This window comes from Gambusia affinis, linkage group LG02 (assembly GCF_019740435.1).
Source record: "Gambusia affinis linkage group LG02, SWU_Gaff_1.0, whole genome shotgun sequence".
In the NCBI taxonomy this organism is placed as follows: Eukaryota; Metazoa; Chordata; class Actinopteri; order Cyprinodontiformes; family Poeciliidae; genus Gambusia; species Gambusia affinis.
In genome coordinates this window covers 25,022,578-25,041,843 of record NC_057869.1, presented here as the reverse complement: position 1 = coordinate 25,041,843, position 19,266 = coordinate 25,022,578, and the positions used below count along the sequence as shown (strand labels likewise).

The following is a 19,266-nucleotide window of genomic DNA, read 5'->3' as shown; positions in this document are numbered from 1 at the left end:
GTTAACCAGTTTAAACATGTACATGACTCCTGAACTAAACTGGGATGCTGTACCAGCAAAGAGTTATTGTTAAAAAAAAAACAAAAAAAACAGGCTGATATTGTTATAACTTTTTTGTTTTACTATTTTTCACCCATTTTTAGAATGTTATCCCTCAATTAATTATTAATAAAGAACTTATTCATTAATAGGACTGTAACTAGTTCTGGCAACTGAGGCAATTAAAGATAATCAAAGGACCAGACTAATCAGACTGGATCACTGTTCAGTGCCTGAAGATTAGATTCTAATTTAAGTTTAATGTGGAACTTGAAATGGGATTTAAAATTGCATTATAAATCTACTTAAAAATATGCATTCAATGTCTGACATATTAAGCTGTTTTTGAGCGAATATTTCTTTTAATGTCTTGAAAAAAAATCCTTACGTAAGAATGGTCCTACATAAATACATTTAAATTCACTTAATAATTAGTAAAATTGTCTTGCCTTGAAAACCGAATCTTTGTGGAACACTGCTTTTCAATACTTGGAGAAAAATGGAGCTGAAGTGACTTGAATGTCATCTACTACTAGACCAAAACCTAAAATATTCCCAAAGATGCAGAGACTTGTGGTGCTGCTGAAGTGCCATGCCTTCTACAGAGCTGTGACTCCTATAAATACACAATCATCAAAATGCTACAATATCCTGTTCAGGATTCCCACAATCATCTCCCAAAATGTTCCTTCATACCATAACAGCCTCCCGGAAAGCATTTTTGCTGAAGGGACACATGAATCACACCATCCTGACAAATCGTTTATCAGATTTGGTGTAATTTCACAGAGCTGCCACCAGAGGTCGCCGCAGGCCGCAGCAGCTGAGCCTACTCTGCGGCATCTTCAACGTCTCTATTATAAACACTGTGATCCACTTGTCCTCAGAGGACCTACTTAGGGTGGATGAGCTGAGAGGCTAAAAGCTGCGCTGCATATTGTGCTCGACTGCAGCAGAGAGACGAGAGCTTTGTTTGGACACAATTTAGCTTCTCTGCAGATTGCTGCTTTTGAGCCGACAACATAAATGTAATTGAAGAGTGCAGTGTGACGCCCGAGGGTGTTCCACACAAATAAACCCTGGACAAAGAAACACTATTTATTTATTTCTACCGCACAGATATCTGGGCCAGAAATCATCTCAGCCATTACTGTTTTAAACTGGAGTTACAATGGCGACATTAAGTATTTCTGAACCGCCTGTGCTTTTCTGATCTGCTGCCAGTGAGCTTGTGTTGAGTTTCAGTGTTAGAGGTACTTTGCCCCCGTCTAATGAAGTGGAAACTGTTTAGTATTATGGATTTCCACCACTTAAAAAGTGATCAGGCACAAAATCTGGGTGTCGTGATGGACTTAGACCTGAACCTTTAGAGTCACAAAAAGACAACTTCTAACGTCGGCCTTCTATCACCTGAAGAACATTTGCAGGAGTAAAGGGCTATTCTACTAGCGAGATTTGGAGAAACTCATTCATGCGTTTATCTTTAGTCGCACTGATTACTACAACAGTGTCTTCACAAATCTGCCTAAAAAAATAAAAATAATCACGTTGTAGCTGATCCAAAACGCTGCTGCTCAAGTTCTCACTAAAACCAGGAAGATTGAGCACATAAATCCAGTTCTAAAGTCTTTATACTGGCTGCTAGGAGCACAGAGAATAGATTTTTTAAAAACTGTTGTTTTATAAACTTAACTAAGTTCCTTTAAATCAAGGTTTAAGACCCATCTGCTTAGAGTTGCTTTTGAACGATAATAAATGGAACATTGAACCATATAATTGAAATGTGTTGAAGATTTAAACCACTTGACAAAATGTGATGTCTGTTATGGATTCACAATTGCTTCTGTTTATGATGTTTTTATGTTTTCGTGATGTAAAGCCTGGTTGTTGAAATGTGCTATGCAAATAAACCTGATTGACTGATTGATCTGGGTTCAATCCAGAATGACTGTAGACGAACATACCTGTGGCATAGGACAGGTCATATTGCCCTGAGAGCAGCGGGTATGCCAGGTGGTGGTGAGAGGGCATGATGCGCTGGGACGGTGACGAGCGCGGTCGGTCCACATCCCTGTCTCTGTCCCTCTCACGCTCCCGTTCCCGCTCCCTGTCGACGGCGGCTCCCCGGTCCTGGTCCCGTTCTCTGTCGTGGGACGGTTTGTCGCCCACCGTGGGGGATTTGCTCTTGTACTGGCTGACGTGCTGATGCAGGATGTCCAGGGCTTTGGAGTCCGTTGCCGTTTTTGTGACCGTGGGGCTAGCGCGGGATTTCTCGCTGCCTTCGTCACCTCCCACCATTTTACCCCCGTAAGTAGAAAATGGATAACTTCCAGAGAGGTAACCTGAGAGGGGAAAAAATAATTTTGACAAGCAGATTTGGATACATTCAACGTTTACCATCTATTAGTGACGATATATTTTGGGTTGTTTACACCACAGCTACCGAGAATGCCATCATATTAATCTAATGTATATAATCCACTATCCTCTTAAATATTTTGAGAAAAAATTAAGAGAATAGAGGTGTAGACTCTGTTAAAACATGGTTTTATTCCAAACTAACCACTTAAAATGTCTTAACACAGAGCAGTCACAAAAGCTATGCCCCGTTTTTTATTTGCATTCACACTGGCAAAGGAAAGCTCTGACGTTAGCCACTGGGTGAGTACAATACTCATACAAACAACAAAGTTCACTACCAGAGTTCACAACAGTAGAAGTGAAGGGTCTGTTGTGAATCCAAGAAGTAAAAGATTACAGAAGAGGTAGTATTGATGTGTGTTTCTGGAGCATGTGGTTTAAATTACAAGGAGAGCTAAAAAGCTAAATTATCCCAGAGCTACATTTTCATCACACTACAGCAGCTGAGAGAAGGGCAGCTAAGAAAATTGCCAGTGTAACTTTAGTGCTTAACTTGCAACCAAGTGTCTGAAGGTGTTGTTGAAGATGGAATATCAAAGGATATTTTATGAGTTCCAAATTAATTACATAATACATAATTTTGCCTACGCTACAAACTGTAAAACTGAATTGTTTCTTGGTGGAACCAACTAGGGCCTTCAGCCTTGGGTAGTTTTCCCCCCAGAATCAGATTTGTAGATTTGCCATCTTGTTGTGGTAGGTGGTTAGATGCCCCAGGTGTGGGCTGGTATAACATGATAGAGATGTATTTTTTTAGAGGTGTCACTTATTGCCAATCTTTTTATTCCATAAACTTCAGTGACCATAATTAATGTGTTGTGCTCAATCATTTTAATCTAACTATTAATGTAACAACAATGCTCATATAAAGTAGACTTGATGAAAGATTTCAGTTCTGAGTGCTAACATGTAAAAAATGTAATAATCATAATAATGTTGATAAGCAACATGACATTTACAGGCCCATTTTACTGTTTTTAACAACCCTGGATAAACTTCGGCAGTAGATCAAAAACTGTCATTATTTTCACAAAGACACCAACGGACAATGAATCAAACTATTTTAAAAGACCTATCTTGTTAAATTTTCACTTGTTTTAGATTTTCAGTTAGATCTATCAAAGTAAACATAGAAATATTGTAAAGAATAGTTTCACAGGCCATTATTTTCAATTTACTGTACCACATTGCTTATTGAAAATAGCAGTGTAAAATTTTTTTACATAGCCTTAAGCCATACCGAGATATCTGCATGCTTTACAGTCAGATACTTAACCATCTTAATTTAGTGGATAAAATACAGGAAAAATACATACGCTAGCTAAATAAATACAAATAAAGTCGTAGTAGTTTGACTTTTTAGACCTCACCATATTTGGATGAAATCTTAAATCATACCTGGGTAATTCTGCATCATGACCGAAGACATGCCCCTGTATCCTGGGTGGTTGGGGTCATAGCCTTGTCCATAGGGGTATCCATGCATGTACGGCAAGTAGCCTTGGTGCTGTGCTAATTGTGATGTGAACTGCATATGCGGGTTAGAACGAGAGTCTTTGCTCATGGCTCGATGGTCCTCAGCACTGATTCTGGGATCATTGCTGTCTTTTCCATCCTCCTTGGGTCCACTTTGACCCTCCTTCAGCCTGACCCTTTCTTCCTTTATTTTCCGATCCCTTTCCCTTTCGTCTTTCCTCCGATGCTGTTGTTGCTGGTGTTCGTCCTCTAGTTGGAGTTTCTGGCTCTCGGGATATGGCTGAGGGCAAGAAAACATGTCAACACAAATCTGAATAGTGAACCTAAATACTAAAATATTTTTGCTATGAGTTATTCAATGGTACTACCTGTCTGTACCACATGGGTTGTTCCATCCCTGCCTGGCCTCTGGACTCGAGAGCTTGCAAAGAGTCTTCCTTTCCATGGTGACCCCCTTCAGACAGTTTCATCTTTAGCCCCTCAGCTTGCTGGGACTTTGGATCCTCCCCCTTTATGCTTCCAATAGACTTGGAGGACAGCTCAGAAGGTGAGTCTCTGGATTTGCTTGGCGGCTGTGGTATCTTTCCGAGATCTGACTGACTCTGGGCTTTGGAGAGGCTTGGTGGCATTGGGCTCTTTTGTTTCCACTCCTCCTTCATGGAGGCTTCTCGCTCCTTCATGACAACATCCGACTTCTTCTCAGCAGCTCGATGCTGCTCGGCCATCTGCCTCTGCCGCTCCTCATACTGTTGCCGGTAGGCAGGGTTGGTGTTCATCAAGTGGTTGTGGTAGGCTTGATCAGGGCTGTATGCATAAGGGGGGACATATGCATACTGATTGTAGTACAGGGGCTGCATGTACATGTTTGACCGCTGCTGGATGACCGATGGCTGTTGTTGCTGTTGGCCAGCAACACTGGGGTCAGATTTTCGTTCTTCATGAACTTCAACCTTTACTTTCTCCTCAACTTGATCATGTTCATCATCTCTTTTGATCTTAGCCTGACCTTCAGCCACTGGTGCAACTGGATTGGGGCCACCGGGACTGGGGTTTACATAGTTAGGAGAGTAGTAAGCCTCGTAACTGGTATAGTAGGGGGAATCTTTATTGGGTGTCTGATTTGGAAAGAGTGCTTTTTTGACGCTTTCCCTGATGGTTTGGTCATCTGTCCTGACTTTGACACCCTCTGGTTTCCCTTCACCATCCTCCCCAGCATCTGAAATGTCTGAATAGGCTGGGCTATTGGTTTTGACTGAAGAGTTGTCAGCACCATTCTGGTTTACCACATGGTGTGGTGTGAGAGGTTGTGGCATACCAGTGCCATCTATCCGACTAGCAACACCAATAGATGGACTTGGCGCATTGTCGGAAAAGCTGTAAATTTTGTCAGCCTCTGCCTTGATGCTGGCCAAGCGACTCTGATGGGGGTCTGAGGAACCATTGAGGAGACCTTCTCCCTTGTTCCCTTGATCACAAGGCTCAGAATATGGAAGCTTTGCTTCCTCTAATTTTCCACCCTTTCCCAGAGGCTTGGGACTATCAGCGTCCTTTAGACCATCCTTTTTCTTTTTGTCTTTCTTCTTTTTGTCTTTGGAACTAGTTGAAGCTGGATCTCCAATAGCAGGGGGTTTAGGTTGTGTCCCTCTCATTTGAGGGCTCTTGGGGATTCCCTGTATCATTGGGGCTAGTCCTGGGGAGGAATTTGGGTTTCCAGGTGGAAATGGATACATTTGTTGGGATCCCGGTGGTCCAGGGCCAATAGGACGTGGCGACTTCAAGTTTTTCTGGGCAATTTTATCAGTTTTTGTACCAGTGTTAGCCTTCTTAGACTTATCTGATCCTCTCTTATCATCTATGCCATCATTACTAGCCTCATCAGTAAGGCATGGCCCATCTTCACAGCCATCCATCGGTGCACCTCCTGTGTCTGGATCTGCCTCAACTATTTTCTTTTTACTCTGCTTTGAACCAAATTTTCCAGGAGAAGGAGACGGACTTTGTGCATCAAAGTTTCTGCCTTTCGGAGTAACTGAACGTGCTGGGGACAAAGATCCTTTCTGGGAGATAGATGCCCCATTACAGTTTCCCGGTTCAGGGTGGAGAGTTGAGTCCTCGCCATATTCACTGTCTCCATCCAAGTCCAACTTTATGTCATCATCATTGTGAGCACGGGATTGATGGTACTTCAGTCCATTGATGTGCTTGTATTTTTTGTTGCAGTTGGGATGGGGACAGTCTATAAGAACCGGAGACGGACAGCTGCGATCGAGTGGCGGTGGAAGTGATTCCGTCTTAATAGAAGGGATAGGGAGACCTGTGGCTCCCACACCTCCATTGTTGGAGTTTGTCCGCATTCGTTTGTTGCCTTTGGTGTCCTCTGAGCTGGAGTTGGGTTCCATGTCAGAGGCAGGTTTGGTCTTGCGTTTTCCAGCTGAAGAAGGGCTGGCTTTGATATCCTCTGTGTTGCTGTTTGGAGGGGTGCGGCGCTCTGATGGTGTCTGGCTGCCCCTCCGGCCCTTGGTGTTTGAGGCGGCACGCGTCTTGTTGTTTGTGGCACCCTTGTTGTCTGATGAGTTGCTGTTCTCATTGATAGGTGTGTTGCTGTTCGGTCTCATTCGCTTACCTCGACCGCGACCATTCCTCATTTCCAGATCACTTGTGGGTGATTCACAAAATCTGCAGTTGTAAGTAAGAAAATACGTTTGAGTTAGTTATAGGAAAGACATAAAACTACACAGTTATTTTGTTTGTTGTTTCCATCACGGAAAGCACTTTTAATTGCACTGTTGCTGAAACGTGCATTACAAATGAACTTGCCTGGATTTAAATATGTGCAAAATTTTATTATCAATAAAAAAAAATTCCAACAATTAGGGGTGCACCAATAAATCGAATTTGCCCTGATTTCCTTAATTTTGGGTGATCGGCCAATACTTTTAGAAGCTGAACCTATTTATTTATTAAGATACAACTTTTCCTTTTGCAATCAATATTGGACAATATTTCGGCTGGAAATTCTGAGGATAATCATGATACAACTAAAGCTTGTGTCAAATTCTCAATAAAGGCAGGTTTTATGTATTTTGACCTGGATTTAGTAGGTTTACATATTTAAATATGCTTTTCTTCTAAGAAAACTGTGGAACCAAAATGTGGAAATCTACATTTCTGGAGTTTTTCCGTAACCATAGTTCTCTAAATATTTAAAAGGTGGGTGAAATTCCAGAATATAAAAGATTAGTCACCCCCCTTTGTTTAATAAAGCCACAGAATTTACATACTTTTACAATAAAAAATAAGAAAAACAACTAATATGCTAAACTAATTTTTATTTTACATAACTGCAGTGGTCAAGAGAGATGCAAAACCTGAACATAATATCCAACATCTCTTATACAAATAAGCCTGTTAACAATAAACAGCAAATTAATACTATATGAATGAATAGTTGTGAACCCTCTAGCTCCTTTCTCATCAAAACATGAAGCCATTCAGACACTTAAAATAGCAGTGTGGGATTATCTCCCCATAACAGTAACCCAATTATCTTTCTGCACAGCAGTGAAGGTTAGCAGTCTGTGACAAAGTCAAACCCAGGGCTGCTATGACTCACAGCTTCCTCTACAAGTCTCTCTAAACAATTTCAACCCCAGCAGGGGATGTGAATACATCCGCAGTCTGACAGTTGTGCAGGAATTTAGACCAATTACAAGCCCCAGTTTATATCCAGCATGTTGAAAGATTTCTGAATAATTTATAGTAGGTCCTTAATGCAGTCATGCTGCAAACTGTAAGACAATCTTGGTGCAAATGCACCCAAGCAGACCTTATAAGCTGAGCGCCACAGTGATACATTAGTGGGATAACGCATCTACTTGTTTTCCATTAGAACTGATTTAATCTGGATTTTTTTTCTGGTGCATTTAAGATACCCATTTGAATTCCAGACTTGTATTTACATTTAGATACAGCTTTTTTGTTTTGTTTCTAAAGCAAGTGTTTGGTAACGTAACACCGCCAGTTTACAAATCCTGCTTATTTTGCATCCATAATGTTGGGGGGATTTGTAAACACAAGACCAAATAAATACCCTCATGCTACTGCCATGAGGTTGATGTTAGAAATGGCAGCCTTTGTGATAGAGAATGCTACCCAGTGTTGGGGAGAAAAAAAAAGCTCTTAGTCCAATAATTGGATTCTGCAATCTGGCTTGTTAGAGTAGCTTTCTATTTCCACTGCTGCCTCCTGAGACATCAGCTGCTTGCCAATGAATCCTGTTTCTCCAGGCTCAACATAAAGACTAACATGCACTCGGTGGTCCGGCGGCGCACTGGCAACTCATTGCATTAAGCTGTTGCTGCAACAGCAGATTCATATCACACGCGATATGAAAAGGTTAAGAGGCTTTGTAGCGCAGGTTTGGATGGAGTATGCATCAGAGATTTGTGGCGATTGTGAACCCTCTTCCACCTTGACATTTACAATCCCCAATGCACGACAGCAACTTTAATTGCATGCTAAAGCAGCTTTTCCACACTTGAAGGGAACTAAACGGGGATATGCGTCTCACCTGGGGGGAGCCCAGTCATGCCGTGTGCAGTCTAACAAGGTGCCCACATAGGTCTTGTTTCTCCAGGTGACATTGACCACCAGCATACCTGTAAGACAGGAAAATTTATTTTTTTTTAAATCACATGTTGACATACATTAAAGCACAACGACTACTTTGTATTAAAGAAGAAAGCTTTACACAAACATAAATATTAGTGTGCAAAAACTATTTTACTGCCTTCAGCCTGTGAGCAAAATGCACAAGAACAAATCTTCTCTAAGTGATTTCGGTTATACAAGCAACGAACCAGGGCTGGGTGATATGTCTTGAAAATAATATCTTCATACTAGATAAGATTTTTGTAATTTTTTTTCCTCTCGCTTTCTTTACTAAAAATGAAATTACAAATGACAGAAAATATTTTCAAAAAGTGGCTTTTATTTCATTCATAATCACTTCATTGAGTTGCATAACACAATATCAAAGCCTTACTGCAATAATTTTTGTCTAATTTGAGAATATAGTCATAATAGTTTTTCTTTGTTTTTTTTTGTTTTTTTAACAAATATGACAATTTAAGGGGAAAACAGGTTTTCCTGCTTCTGATTACAAAGAAGCATCATTAGGACGAAGCTGAAACAAAAAGAAAACTGACCAAATACACTTGGTATTTATATGTGTGCACAAGATGCTGCTGTGAAAGTTACTCGAAATAAATGCGCCAGTTGAGGCTTTTCAGATTTCTAACCAAACGACCTCCGAGGATTAAGAGCAGCGACTGCGTGAAAACATTCAGGATTTATTGCCCCACACCCTCCCTCTCGCTCCCTGGTGGTGACCTCAGCTTGCCACTTCAGCACTGCAGAGAAACCGGACGATGCAGTGAGCTAACTTATCTAATGACACAGGAATGCTGGCTGGCAGCTTCTATCCTCCAGAGCATTTTATTAGCTTAGGAAAACCTCTCTTGCTCACCCCACTTTCCCTCCCTCCTTCACCCTCTCTGTCATTTCCTCTTTTCAATGGTATAACCATCCCTAGCTTACAATCTTCACCCCCCCACACCCTCTCACTCCCTCCCACACACAAAAAAAAACATTCACAGTTCAGACCTCATTTTTCTCCTGCTGCCTCTGGCATAAAGCAAGAAGAGCATAAGGGATTTATATATGTTTACAGCAACCTGCTGACACTTGGCTGCATGTCTCCCGCCCTCAAATCTGCGGCCGCGAAAACACGAGCACCTGGTCAAGGCTGCAAGCGACGGCAAAAGCGCGGCGGGGTCCTCGAGTTCGGATTTCTGTCACATTAAAAGAACCCAGACCCATTTTCTGAAACGCCTTCGAGAGTCCGCCCCCTAAGCTCTTGAAACACTCAAACACAAAATGGCTCTGGCAGCTGGTCGAGGCAGGGATGTAAATCAAGGCGGCACACATGAATGACTAGCCTTTCTTGATGTGCAGGATATAGCCCTTCCTTCGCTCTGCCTGGAGAGAGAGAGAGAGTGGATGGGGGGTGTTAGGAACGATATGGCGAAATCGTAGAGTCTTAATGATTTTAAATTAGCCCTTCAGATTTTATGCGGCCATTTATGCAGGCGGCATAATGGAGAAGCATGAATGAGATTCAAACGTTTCGGTGGGCTTCCCCCCCGTAAATTTATCTTTGCCTGGAGTTTAGTCAAATTAATTCGCACACTAATTTGTTTTTAATCCTCGGGAAAAAAAAAAAAGAACTGAAAAAAAAAGACGCATTTTGCAAAGATTAGTTACAGAATTTGTGTTTTGCAATTCGTAATGTATTTCACGGAGCTACAAATGTCAATGTAGTTTAATTAAACTATCGATAGTACTTCAAACTATCAGTTTTAGTTTGAAGTGCAGTTTAAGTCGTACAATTTTTTTTAATGACAAAACTTTCTGCCAAATTCACTCAAAGCAGAGAAAATCAATTGTTAGAACAAAGAAAAAATAAATACAACACAAAACACTCAAATCATGACCATGTCATATCATCGCACAAAAAATAAATCCAACCATGACAATCTGCACATAAGGAGACAGAAAAAAGAAAAAGAAAAAAAACCCTTAAAAAACACATTGTATGCTGCAATAGGTTTCAATCCATTTTAAAAGTTAGCTTCTAGATTTTCAGTTTGGATGTTTGGGAATAATCCATTTAACACAATTAACACAATTCTTCTAATTCACTGTTATATTTCACAGGGATTTTTTGCCATATGAACTGGCTAACATTATCCTTACTCCAGAGTGTATACCCTTTTGTCTAATGTATACTTAATTATTTCATACTAAATAGATTATTTTAAACCCAAGGTAGTTTCTGTCATGAACCATTTTGTTTACAAAAGTTAAAAAATTGGGTGTCACCGCTTTGAGTCACAGGTTTGAATCACATCTTAAAGATTGTGTTGCAATCCTGCGGATACGTTTATGTCTCAGGGCATAAAGTTGTTGCCTTGGCACAGATTTTGCCTCAGGTTTATTTAGCTTCAATAACGACCGTCTCACAAAACCATCTTAAAGTCACCATGAAGATTTTCCATCATGACTCAGATGTGAGCTGTGTCTCCGTTTTCAAGGATTTTTGCTGGATTTTTTCCCCTTCCTTCCTGTGAACTGGTGTGTTGTGTTTGGCAGCGTTTTAAGGATCCCTGCCCTGCCTGAATATAAATCTACTCCGTAATCTGACATCGCATGTGCTTGCCTTTGGGCTTTCCAGAGGAATTTCCCTGTATTTCTCTTGACACAGCTGATGAGAAGGTGGAACGATCAATCTTATCGAGCACTTTCAACTCTAGTTATTCTGGCCAACTAATTGGCCAGAATGTTTTCGTCCTGTCAGGAGCAAAAAATAAATAAATAAATAAAATGTGCGAAAACATCCACAGTATTGCACGACGTTTATTAGAAAACTGCACTGAGGTGGAATTGCAGGATATTTACGAGCTCGTGAAAAAGGCAGCTGCAATCAGAGTGATGCCGCTATAAAAATACACAATGCAAACATCTTATCTGGCACCTTGCTATGGTGCCAGGTGCTCGGTTTGTTTATTTTTTTCCTCCCCTGACAGGCTTCCTTCTGGACAGCTTCCCATGCCGAAAGCCTGGAAGGAACTCTGTAATCCTTGGCTTCTGAGTAACCTCAAATCTCAGCCTCTGGCTTTCTCTGAATGATAATAATACTGCTGCTGCCTCAAGACGACGTTGGGACAACTCAATCCCATCTTCAGTCACATGACCTCCAGTTACTGCAAGTTACTGCATTTGAAGAAGTGAGCAAAATTGGTATTGGTTTATGCAAATTACTCACAATAAATAAGAGATAATGACATTATACCATACTGAAGTCTTCAGTTCTGCAGTTACACTAAATTAGGCCTGCAACTAACTAATTATTGTAGTAATCAATTACTCTATTGATTATTCTGATGATTAATCAATAAAACATCGGCCCATTCTCCAGATGTTTTCATTTAACCACTTCAGCCTTTTTAATAAAATATTGGAAATGCATTAAAAGACACAAATACATAATTCAATTACTTTTATAAATAAGAAAATAAGCTTTTAATTGCCTACAATGCAACATCATAGAACAACTTCAGTGTGTGCTTGATCATTTGTAGCAAAGAACGCAGCTAAAAAAAATACTTCCAACAACACACGAAGAGCTCGACCTACAGTCTAGGGCTTAATCTGTTGACTATTTTTCATGGATTAACTTATCAATATTTGGTTAGCAAAGGTTGCTAACTAAACAGATGAGCAATAACATGATGTAATGCATAGGGTACTGTTATCTATTTAATTATTAGCTACTTGCTAACAGCTACATAAAACCATCAGCTGTACACGGCTTTATTCAGTGCCTGAAAAAAGGTCAACAAGCAGCAACAGCTATGAGTCAGTAACATTAAGGAACATGGTATGTGCGCTGCACAATTCAACATAAACAATTGGTGTTCATTTAAGGGAAATGTTCTCAATCTTTTTCAGGCAAAGATTGTCTTTTTCATTATGTTGGTTATACGTTTCCATTTTAGCATTGTGACAACCCTGGTCTCTATAAGCCAAGGAGGTTTGTGACTAACTGCATTGATGTTTACTCCCCTTTATCATTTTAATTCTGAATCAATTACAGTAATCATTTTCATCACAATACTCCACAGTATTGGAATTGTAAGGGATTATTTGATTCCCTGCACCAAACTAAGAACTCCCATCGGTTTTGGTCAACAACTGCATTAACCAGCAGAAAGTACTTTGATGCACTTTTTCAAGTGAAGTAGAAATCAAATGCAGATGAATGCATACGCTTTACAGCATAAAGAATAAAAATGGTTAAATGTCAAAATCAGAAATGCCGGGTCAGACATCAATAAAATTATTGATATTATTATTATTATTGATACAAAACCTGCTTTTTTTTTCTCTAGTTCCCTCTCCCCCCTCGATAATGACAATTTTCTACACAACTCAATTTAGGGTCAGTGTATCAACTAAAACTAATTTGAATTTTTGTGTTTTCAGTTTCAAGACAAAACAAAAATAGAGTCAAACCACAGTTAACAGCTTTTCCTCCGTGAAACAGCAACATCCACCCTGAACACCAAAACAGAACTGATGGGCTTCTATTAGAGAAGGAAGTCAGCAAAGAGTGATAGAATGAAATATGTTTGGTATTTATGTCTCATTTATTTCCAAAAAAAAGTGTGAAATGGCGCTACAGAACTTTATTTTCTATCTTTGACTCAATTCCTCACTAGCTTAAGCGCAGTGATTGCTTTAGACATGCACAAATAAAATAAACACCTGATCTTCGACGAGTGTATTAATTCAGACACAAAAATAAAAACAAATGCAAATAATTTCCCAAAATATGGATTTTGGGTGAAAAATAAAACGCATCATTTTCTAAACTATCAATTGGAGCATACAAAGGAGCCTTTCTCCAAAAAACCCCCAACTAAAAACCAAATGTTAACAGGTTTTCAATAAACTGAACAGAATTCGAGATGACTTTGCACACATCATTTCCTTTAATATACGTGTGTATGTTTGAGCCTTGATCCCGCTGTTGACTGACTGGATTTGTTTCTGGATTTATTTTAGTAGGGGAGAAGAAAGAAAAAACTGCTGGAGTTCAAAGATCAAAAAATAAAACTTGCTGAGCGGAGCTGCATTTCACTTGGGATTTGTTTTGTAGGGAAGGGTTTCAGCGGGGTGAGAGAAAAGGGTCAGAGCGATATAAAGCGAACCCAGTTCCCCGCTCTCTGCCCTTCCCTTCACATCCCCCCTTATTGTGTCGGGCTTAATAGGGTCACCCAGGACAACTGAATGAAGCCCGCATTAATGAGAGGAATTGGCCTGTAATTTTAACACTCGTTTCCTTTCAGTGCTGTTGAACAACAAACGGCGCCTCTATTTGGGCTCTGAACGCAAAACGTGCAAGATTGCTTGGACGAGAGGACAATGAAAGGCGAGAAATGAAGTCAGGAGTAGCGAGGATGCCATGTTCTGCTCTAAGCCTCCCCCTCCTTCCCACTTAACACATTTCATTAAGTTCCAGCAGGAGCAAAAATATCAGGTCCTCTGCTGCTGCTGAAGTCGGCACGGTCTGGGAGTTCACTAGCTGACCTCTGACCTCCTCAAGCCCAACAGGAATCTGCAGAGGTTAATGACATTTTCACTGACCGACCTTGTCAAAATGCCTTAGTTATCTCTGAAAACGGAGGATCGTTTCTCTGCGATAATTGGGTGAAACACTCAATTAGCAGCATAATATTTAAGGTTTCTATTAGACTTTTGATGTGTAAAAAAATGTCTGAATAGTACAAGGCATGGCTTAGAAAAAACCCCCAGCAAAACAAACAAAAGTGTTTGCTTGTGTGAACAATTACCAGCACTTGCAATTATCACCTTTCAAAACACACTCAGAATCTGATGTGATTATTGACAGACCCTCTGCTAAAAGAGATCAATTTCTCTCCACTCCTAGTGCTCTGTGTGAAAGGTCTGCTGTTAAAGGCTGTATGCAAATAAAAAAAATATAAAAAATGGGAACAATGAGAAAAATGGTGTCAGTATTCATCAGCGGAGATAAAAGATAACTGGGTGCTGCCACAAGCAATAGCCGTAACCTTGACAAATGAAGCGTTTGAGCACCCAAGTGTCGAGCATGTTTTCATTTTACTGTGTTATTCTGCTCTCACGGTGCATAAAGGGAAGTAGAGCTTGTCCGGTTATGTGAGTGTCAAACTATTAAGTCCTCGAGATGACCTTTAGCTTAAATGCTGGGCAGACAGCGATTTAGGACGAGCCGTATGAGTCACTTTCAGCACTGTGGAGGTAATACATTGGAATGTAGTCCTGGCTGTAGTCTGTAAACCCCCCCAAGGGGCTTCAGTGCTCCAGTTTGAACACTCCTGGGTTAGGAGCTTGTGTGGTCCTATATTCTGATCCTCCCTGACACACTAAAGGGCTACATGAAAGTCTTGCAGTCTAGATTGCTGATTCTCATAAAAAAAAGGAGACAAAGATGGTAAGAAAAAAATCTTAAAGGGGCCAAGAATACAGTGCAAGTTTTCAGCAAAAATTAAGTAACTATGCTAACTTTAGTTGTTATAAAAATTGGATTTGTGTTACTTAAACTCCTGCTCTTTCCAAAACTCAGCCTGCAGGAAGTCATCAAAACATCTCTTGAAGGTGGCGCTAGGTCCACCCCGGCGTTTTTCAGTTGAATGGTTGCCATGGAGATTAAAGGATTTCTCAAACATGAAAGAATCAAGGCATCACTCCAAGTATGTTTTTGAACAGGGAGCAAACATTATAACGTGATGTAAAACTCAAAAAAGTCGATTTTACATTATAGTGCCCCCATTAAAATTCACCTGCTGGTTTCAGATGAATATTTGTCTCACTATTTTAAGATGGCATTTCTGAGGGTTCAAAGTGTTTCTGGTTTTAATGGTATAAAATGTCAGAACATTTTATCTTTGTTACAGCAAAGATAAAATGTTATCTTCAGGGCATAGCAGCCTGTTGGCAGCACATGCAATTTCTAAAGAACTGTATTGAGCTGGCACAAAACATATGTTACACCAAAACGTTGTAATGTCAGATCTAATTGTTTAAAACTTTAACAGAGTCCATTCCTCTGACAAAGCAGAGCCTCTGTATGAAGCAAGGCCCAGAACAGGTAATCTCACTAAGATGAAATATGTCATTTTGATGATGGCACTCACTAAAATAAAATATTTGTCACTGGTTTTCTCAATTGTTAACTGTATAGTATTTTTATGACTTTGTATTTTTGTGTTTTTATGACATAAAGCACTTTGAACCGACTTGTTGCTGAAATGTGCTATGCAAATAGACTTGGTTGCTTCTTGGGATAAAACCTTATATATGAAAATAAATATAGTACATAAGAAATCGTCTGTGCAGAGAGTCAAATTGTTAATTGTAAGATGGAAAATTGCTGTTGCTGGTACTGCCTCTTACACCAATTACAACATAAATGTCGATAAGAAAACAGCAAAAAGGCTTTACTGAAATTTCAGCTTCCAACACCTTCTGCATATTTTCAACAGAATTTAAGAAAACTACTTATGACGTAAATACCATGACGTTACATTTCTAGTATTTACATGAAAACATTTAAACCACAAGGGAAAAAAAAAAAAAGGTTCACACTTTATATTCCTCCAAAGTGCTTAAACTGTCCACATTTTTGGACAGATTCATAATTTGTTCCATTTGTTAAAGATTGAAAATCTTGATGCACATTTCTTCTACAACATTAACTAATCAATTTCTAATCATAAGGATCCACAAATTGCAAATTGTAAGGAATGTTAATAAAACAGATGAATCCTAACATCTTTCCTTGCAGAAACATAAAGTACGCATATAGACTATAGTGCTGGAGGTGAATGATGGTATAGATGACTGCTGGATGTGAGATGGGTCTGGTTGATGATTTTATTTGGATTATAAAGCTGCAGTTGAAAAGTTCAGGCTGCCTTCTGGTTTATAAAGGGAGAAAGTCTGAGGTAACTCTCCCTGACAGGAATAACAGCCTGTGAGAAGGTCAATTCTCTTATACCACTGAGAGGAACGGAGCGCAGTATTAGTATGCTTTCCACATCGTCCAACATTATCAGCTGCATGCAGCAGTCTCTACTTCCACATAAAGAAAAACAGCAGCCTACCATGCCGGAAATGACTAAAATAAAAAAATCTTTGACATTTTTTTCCACATTTTTACATGCAAATAGTCCTCTATGTAATCAGCACTGCAGCAGGGAGCAGTATCCTCAAATGTCATACGGGTGAATCTACAATCTCTTGTTAAAACAACCCCTCTGGAGATGGTGCTGAGATTAAGAGACGGATCTGCCAAAGGCACATTACTCAAGCTCTCCTTGACGTGTATAAGGAAAACATGATATCTTGTGACAACCACTGGCAAAGCCCTCCAACTCCGCCAGGCGTATGATTTATACTTTGAGACTGTTTAAGTGTTTGGAAAAAGGCTGTTGTCGGCCAGTAAGAATGGGAACAAATGTCTCTTTTTTCACGAGATTTGGGTTAATTTGGGAACCATCTTGCCAACTTCACCCTGGGACTAAATGTGTGACTAACAAATCAGGCTCTCTCCCTCAAGAACAATAATCTATGACTATCTGAAGTTTCCTATTGTGTCATTTTAACCACATGTATTCAGGAAAGCAACATTTTTGCTTGGAAATTGTCCACTTCCACTCTTGCACAGTAAGCACCGGTAAGGGTAAAAGTTGGCTGAGAGAGCGGCCAAAGAATAGGCAAATGAAAATCATCTGTGAGCGGACTGAGGAAATAAACAGTTTTACCACTTTTGCTTTAATCGTTAGTCTCTGTGCCCGACTGTTAACAAAATAGGTCTTTTGTGATTGACTTTGCAATCCATTTGGTTGCTGCTCATTGGTCTGATTGTCAGATACAGGCGTCCAGACGACGCTTCCTCTATTTTCAAGTACAGTTCCTCAAGTCACGACCCAGAGAGTGGCCCTGGCTCGTCTGAAAAACGATGTAATGAGTCGTCAGTAAAAGACAGATGGCACGTAAGCAAGACACAGACATCCGTTTATCATACAGAACTGGTTTACCTCATATTCAGAAAGTAAAAAAGGGAGAAATTAAACAAATTGCTCCATTATTACAGGCGAGATGATATATCTGGTCAATGAAACAAAACTACACACAACATCTGGACAAGATGAGATTTTAATATTTAGGGGCCTATTGAGATGCTGTCCAGACTTAATCTTTTTCTGAAGAATTTGTCTGGAAGTAAGTTGTTAACAGAGAGGCCAACTTTATACATGAACTCTGGTTTTCTGTGCTAGAATACCCAATCTGTGTTAGCTTTGAGATTACCCAATCTATGCTAGCTTTGAGATTACCCAATCTATGCTAGTTTTGAGATTACCCAATCTATGCTAGCTTTGAGATTACCTAATCTATGCTAGCTTTAGGGGAGTCTTTAGCCTAACACTGCTTTAGTCATGCTCCGGATCATAAACCTTCGGGTTTTGATGCTGTTACCGTTGTAATAGCATGGATAACAGAATTCTTATTGAAATTCCAAAAACATTGAAGATGCTATTTTTTTCCCCAATCAGGATAAAAAAATAACTTAAAAAAATGTGGGTTAAGGTAGCTGTAGTCGAAGAATATCTTTTAAGCTTTGAAATAGAAGTGCACAACTGCAGCCCTGATTTTGGTCAATGAAACAGTTCTTTAGTTTAACACCAATAGGAAGCTCTAAAGCAGATCTACAATTTAGTTAGCATTGTTAGCAGCTAGTGGCCCTCAGTGCCAACAAAACCTCTGTATACACTCTGATACGCAATTTTCAATAACTGACCACAAAACAACTGGGTTTCTACTTCCTTTCCAACTTCAGAATAAGAGCCTTAGACATAAACACTGTAATGTAAATAATTTTTCTTCATATCGTTTTGATAGCTTGAACCAACACAGCAACTAGACAGTGCTACATGAGATAAACTTCACTTCCATCTGTTATACATTCACATTTCTTCTACGCAGAAGCCTAACCGTTATTAACTGCCTTGACAAAGCCAAAGCAGGAGATGCTGCAGTGATGGCGGCTGTATAAATAATCCATGAGACAAACACTTATCACAAACAGCTTATATTATTCATCTATTAGGGAGCATAAGAAGCTGTGGGACCTGCTTGGGGAATAGCTTGCTGTGAACTGAAGGATCGGTGTATGTCTGTGTGTGTGTGTTGTGTGTGTCTAAACGCCACACTGCCACTGGCATGGAGCTGCAGTGTTTGGCTAAAGGGGCCCCCTCTGTGTTCCCTCTGCCCTGGAGCAGGAGCCAAGGCATTCTGGGCTCCGTTTCAAGACCAATAAACTTCTCCTGCATCTCAGAGATGGCATTTGGAGGTATCAGCATGCTAAGCCTGGGAGGGGCCGCCCCCGTCGCCCCGCCGACACGACCCTGGGAGCTGCCACTGCCTCGTCTGCTCTGAGGGGATTTGTTTCAGTGCTGGGCCTTAAAATACCATCGCTCTGAACCCCCCTCCTCACCCAGCTAACCTCCTCCTGATCTCTATGCTTCAGTTGCCTCCAGACTGACAGCATGACAGAGACTTTCACCTACGTTAGACATTTTTTTGTTCTTCTACAAAAGACCTACATGGCTTTAATTTCGTTTCTAAAAAAAATTTATGTGGGTT

At 40.1% G+C, this 19,266-nt stretch overlaps 1 protein-coding gene across 1 annotated transcript in view; it reads right to left on the bottom strand.

Annotated features, from left to right (window-relative positions):
• The window catches only part of LOC122825136 (zinc finger protein 609-like), an 89,214-nt gene that overhangs the window by 3,836 nt on the left and 66,112 nt on the right, over positions 1 to 19,266 (bottom strand). The window contains exons 4-7 of the mRNA XM_044106272.1: positions 8,507 to 8,594; positions 4,305 to 6,612; positions 3,859 to 4,216; positions 2,004 to 2,381 (exon numbers count right to left, since the gene is read on the bottom strand). Of these exons, the coding sequence (XP_043962207.1) occupies positions 2,004 to 2,381; positions 3,859 to 4,216; positions 4,305 to 6,612; positions 8,507 to 8,594 (3,132 nt within the window). The remainder of the gene's footprint in view (positions 1 to 2,003; positions 2,382 to 3,858; positions 4,217 to 4,304; positions 6,613 to 8,506; positions 8,595 to 19,266) is intronic.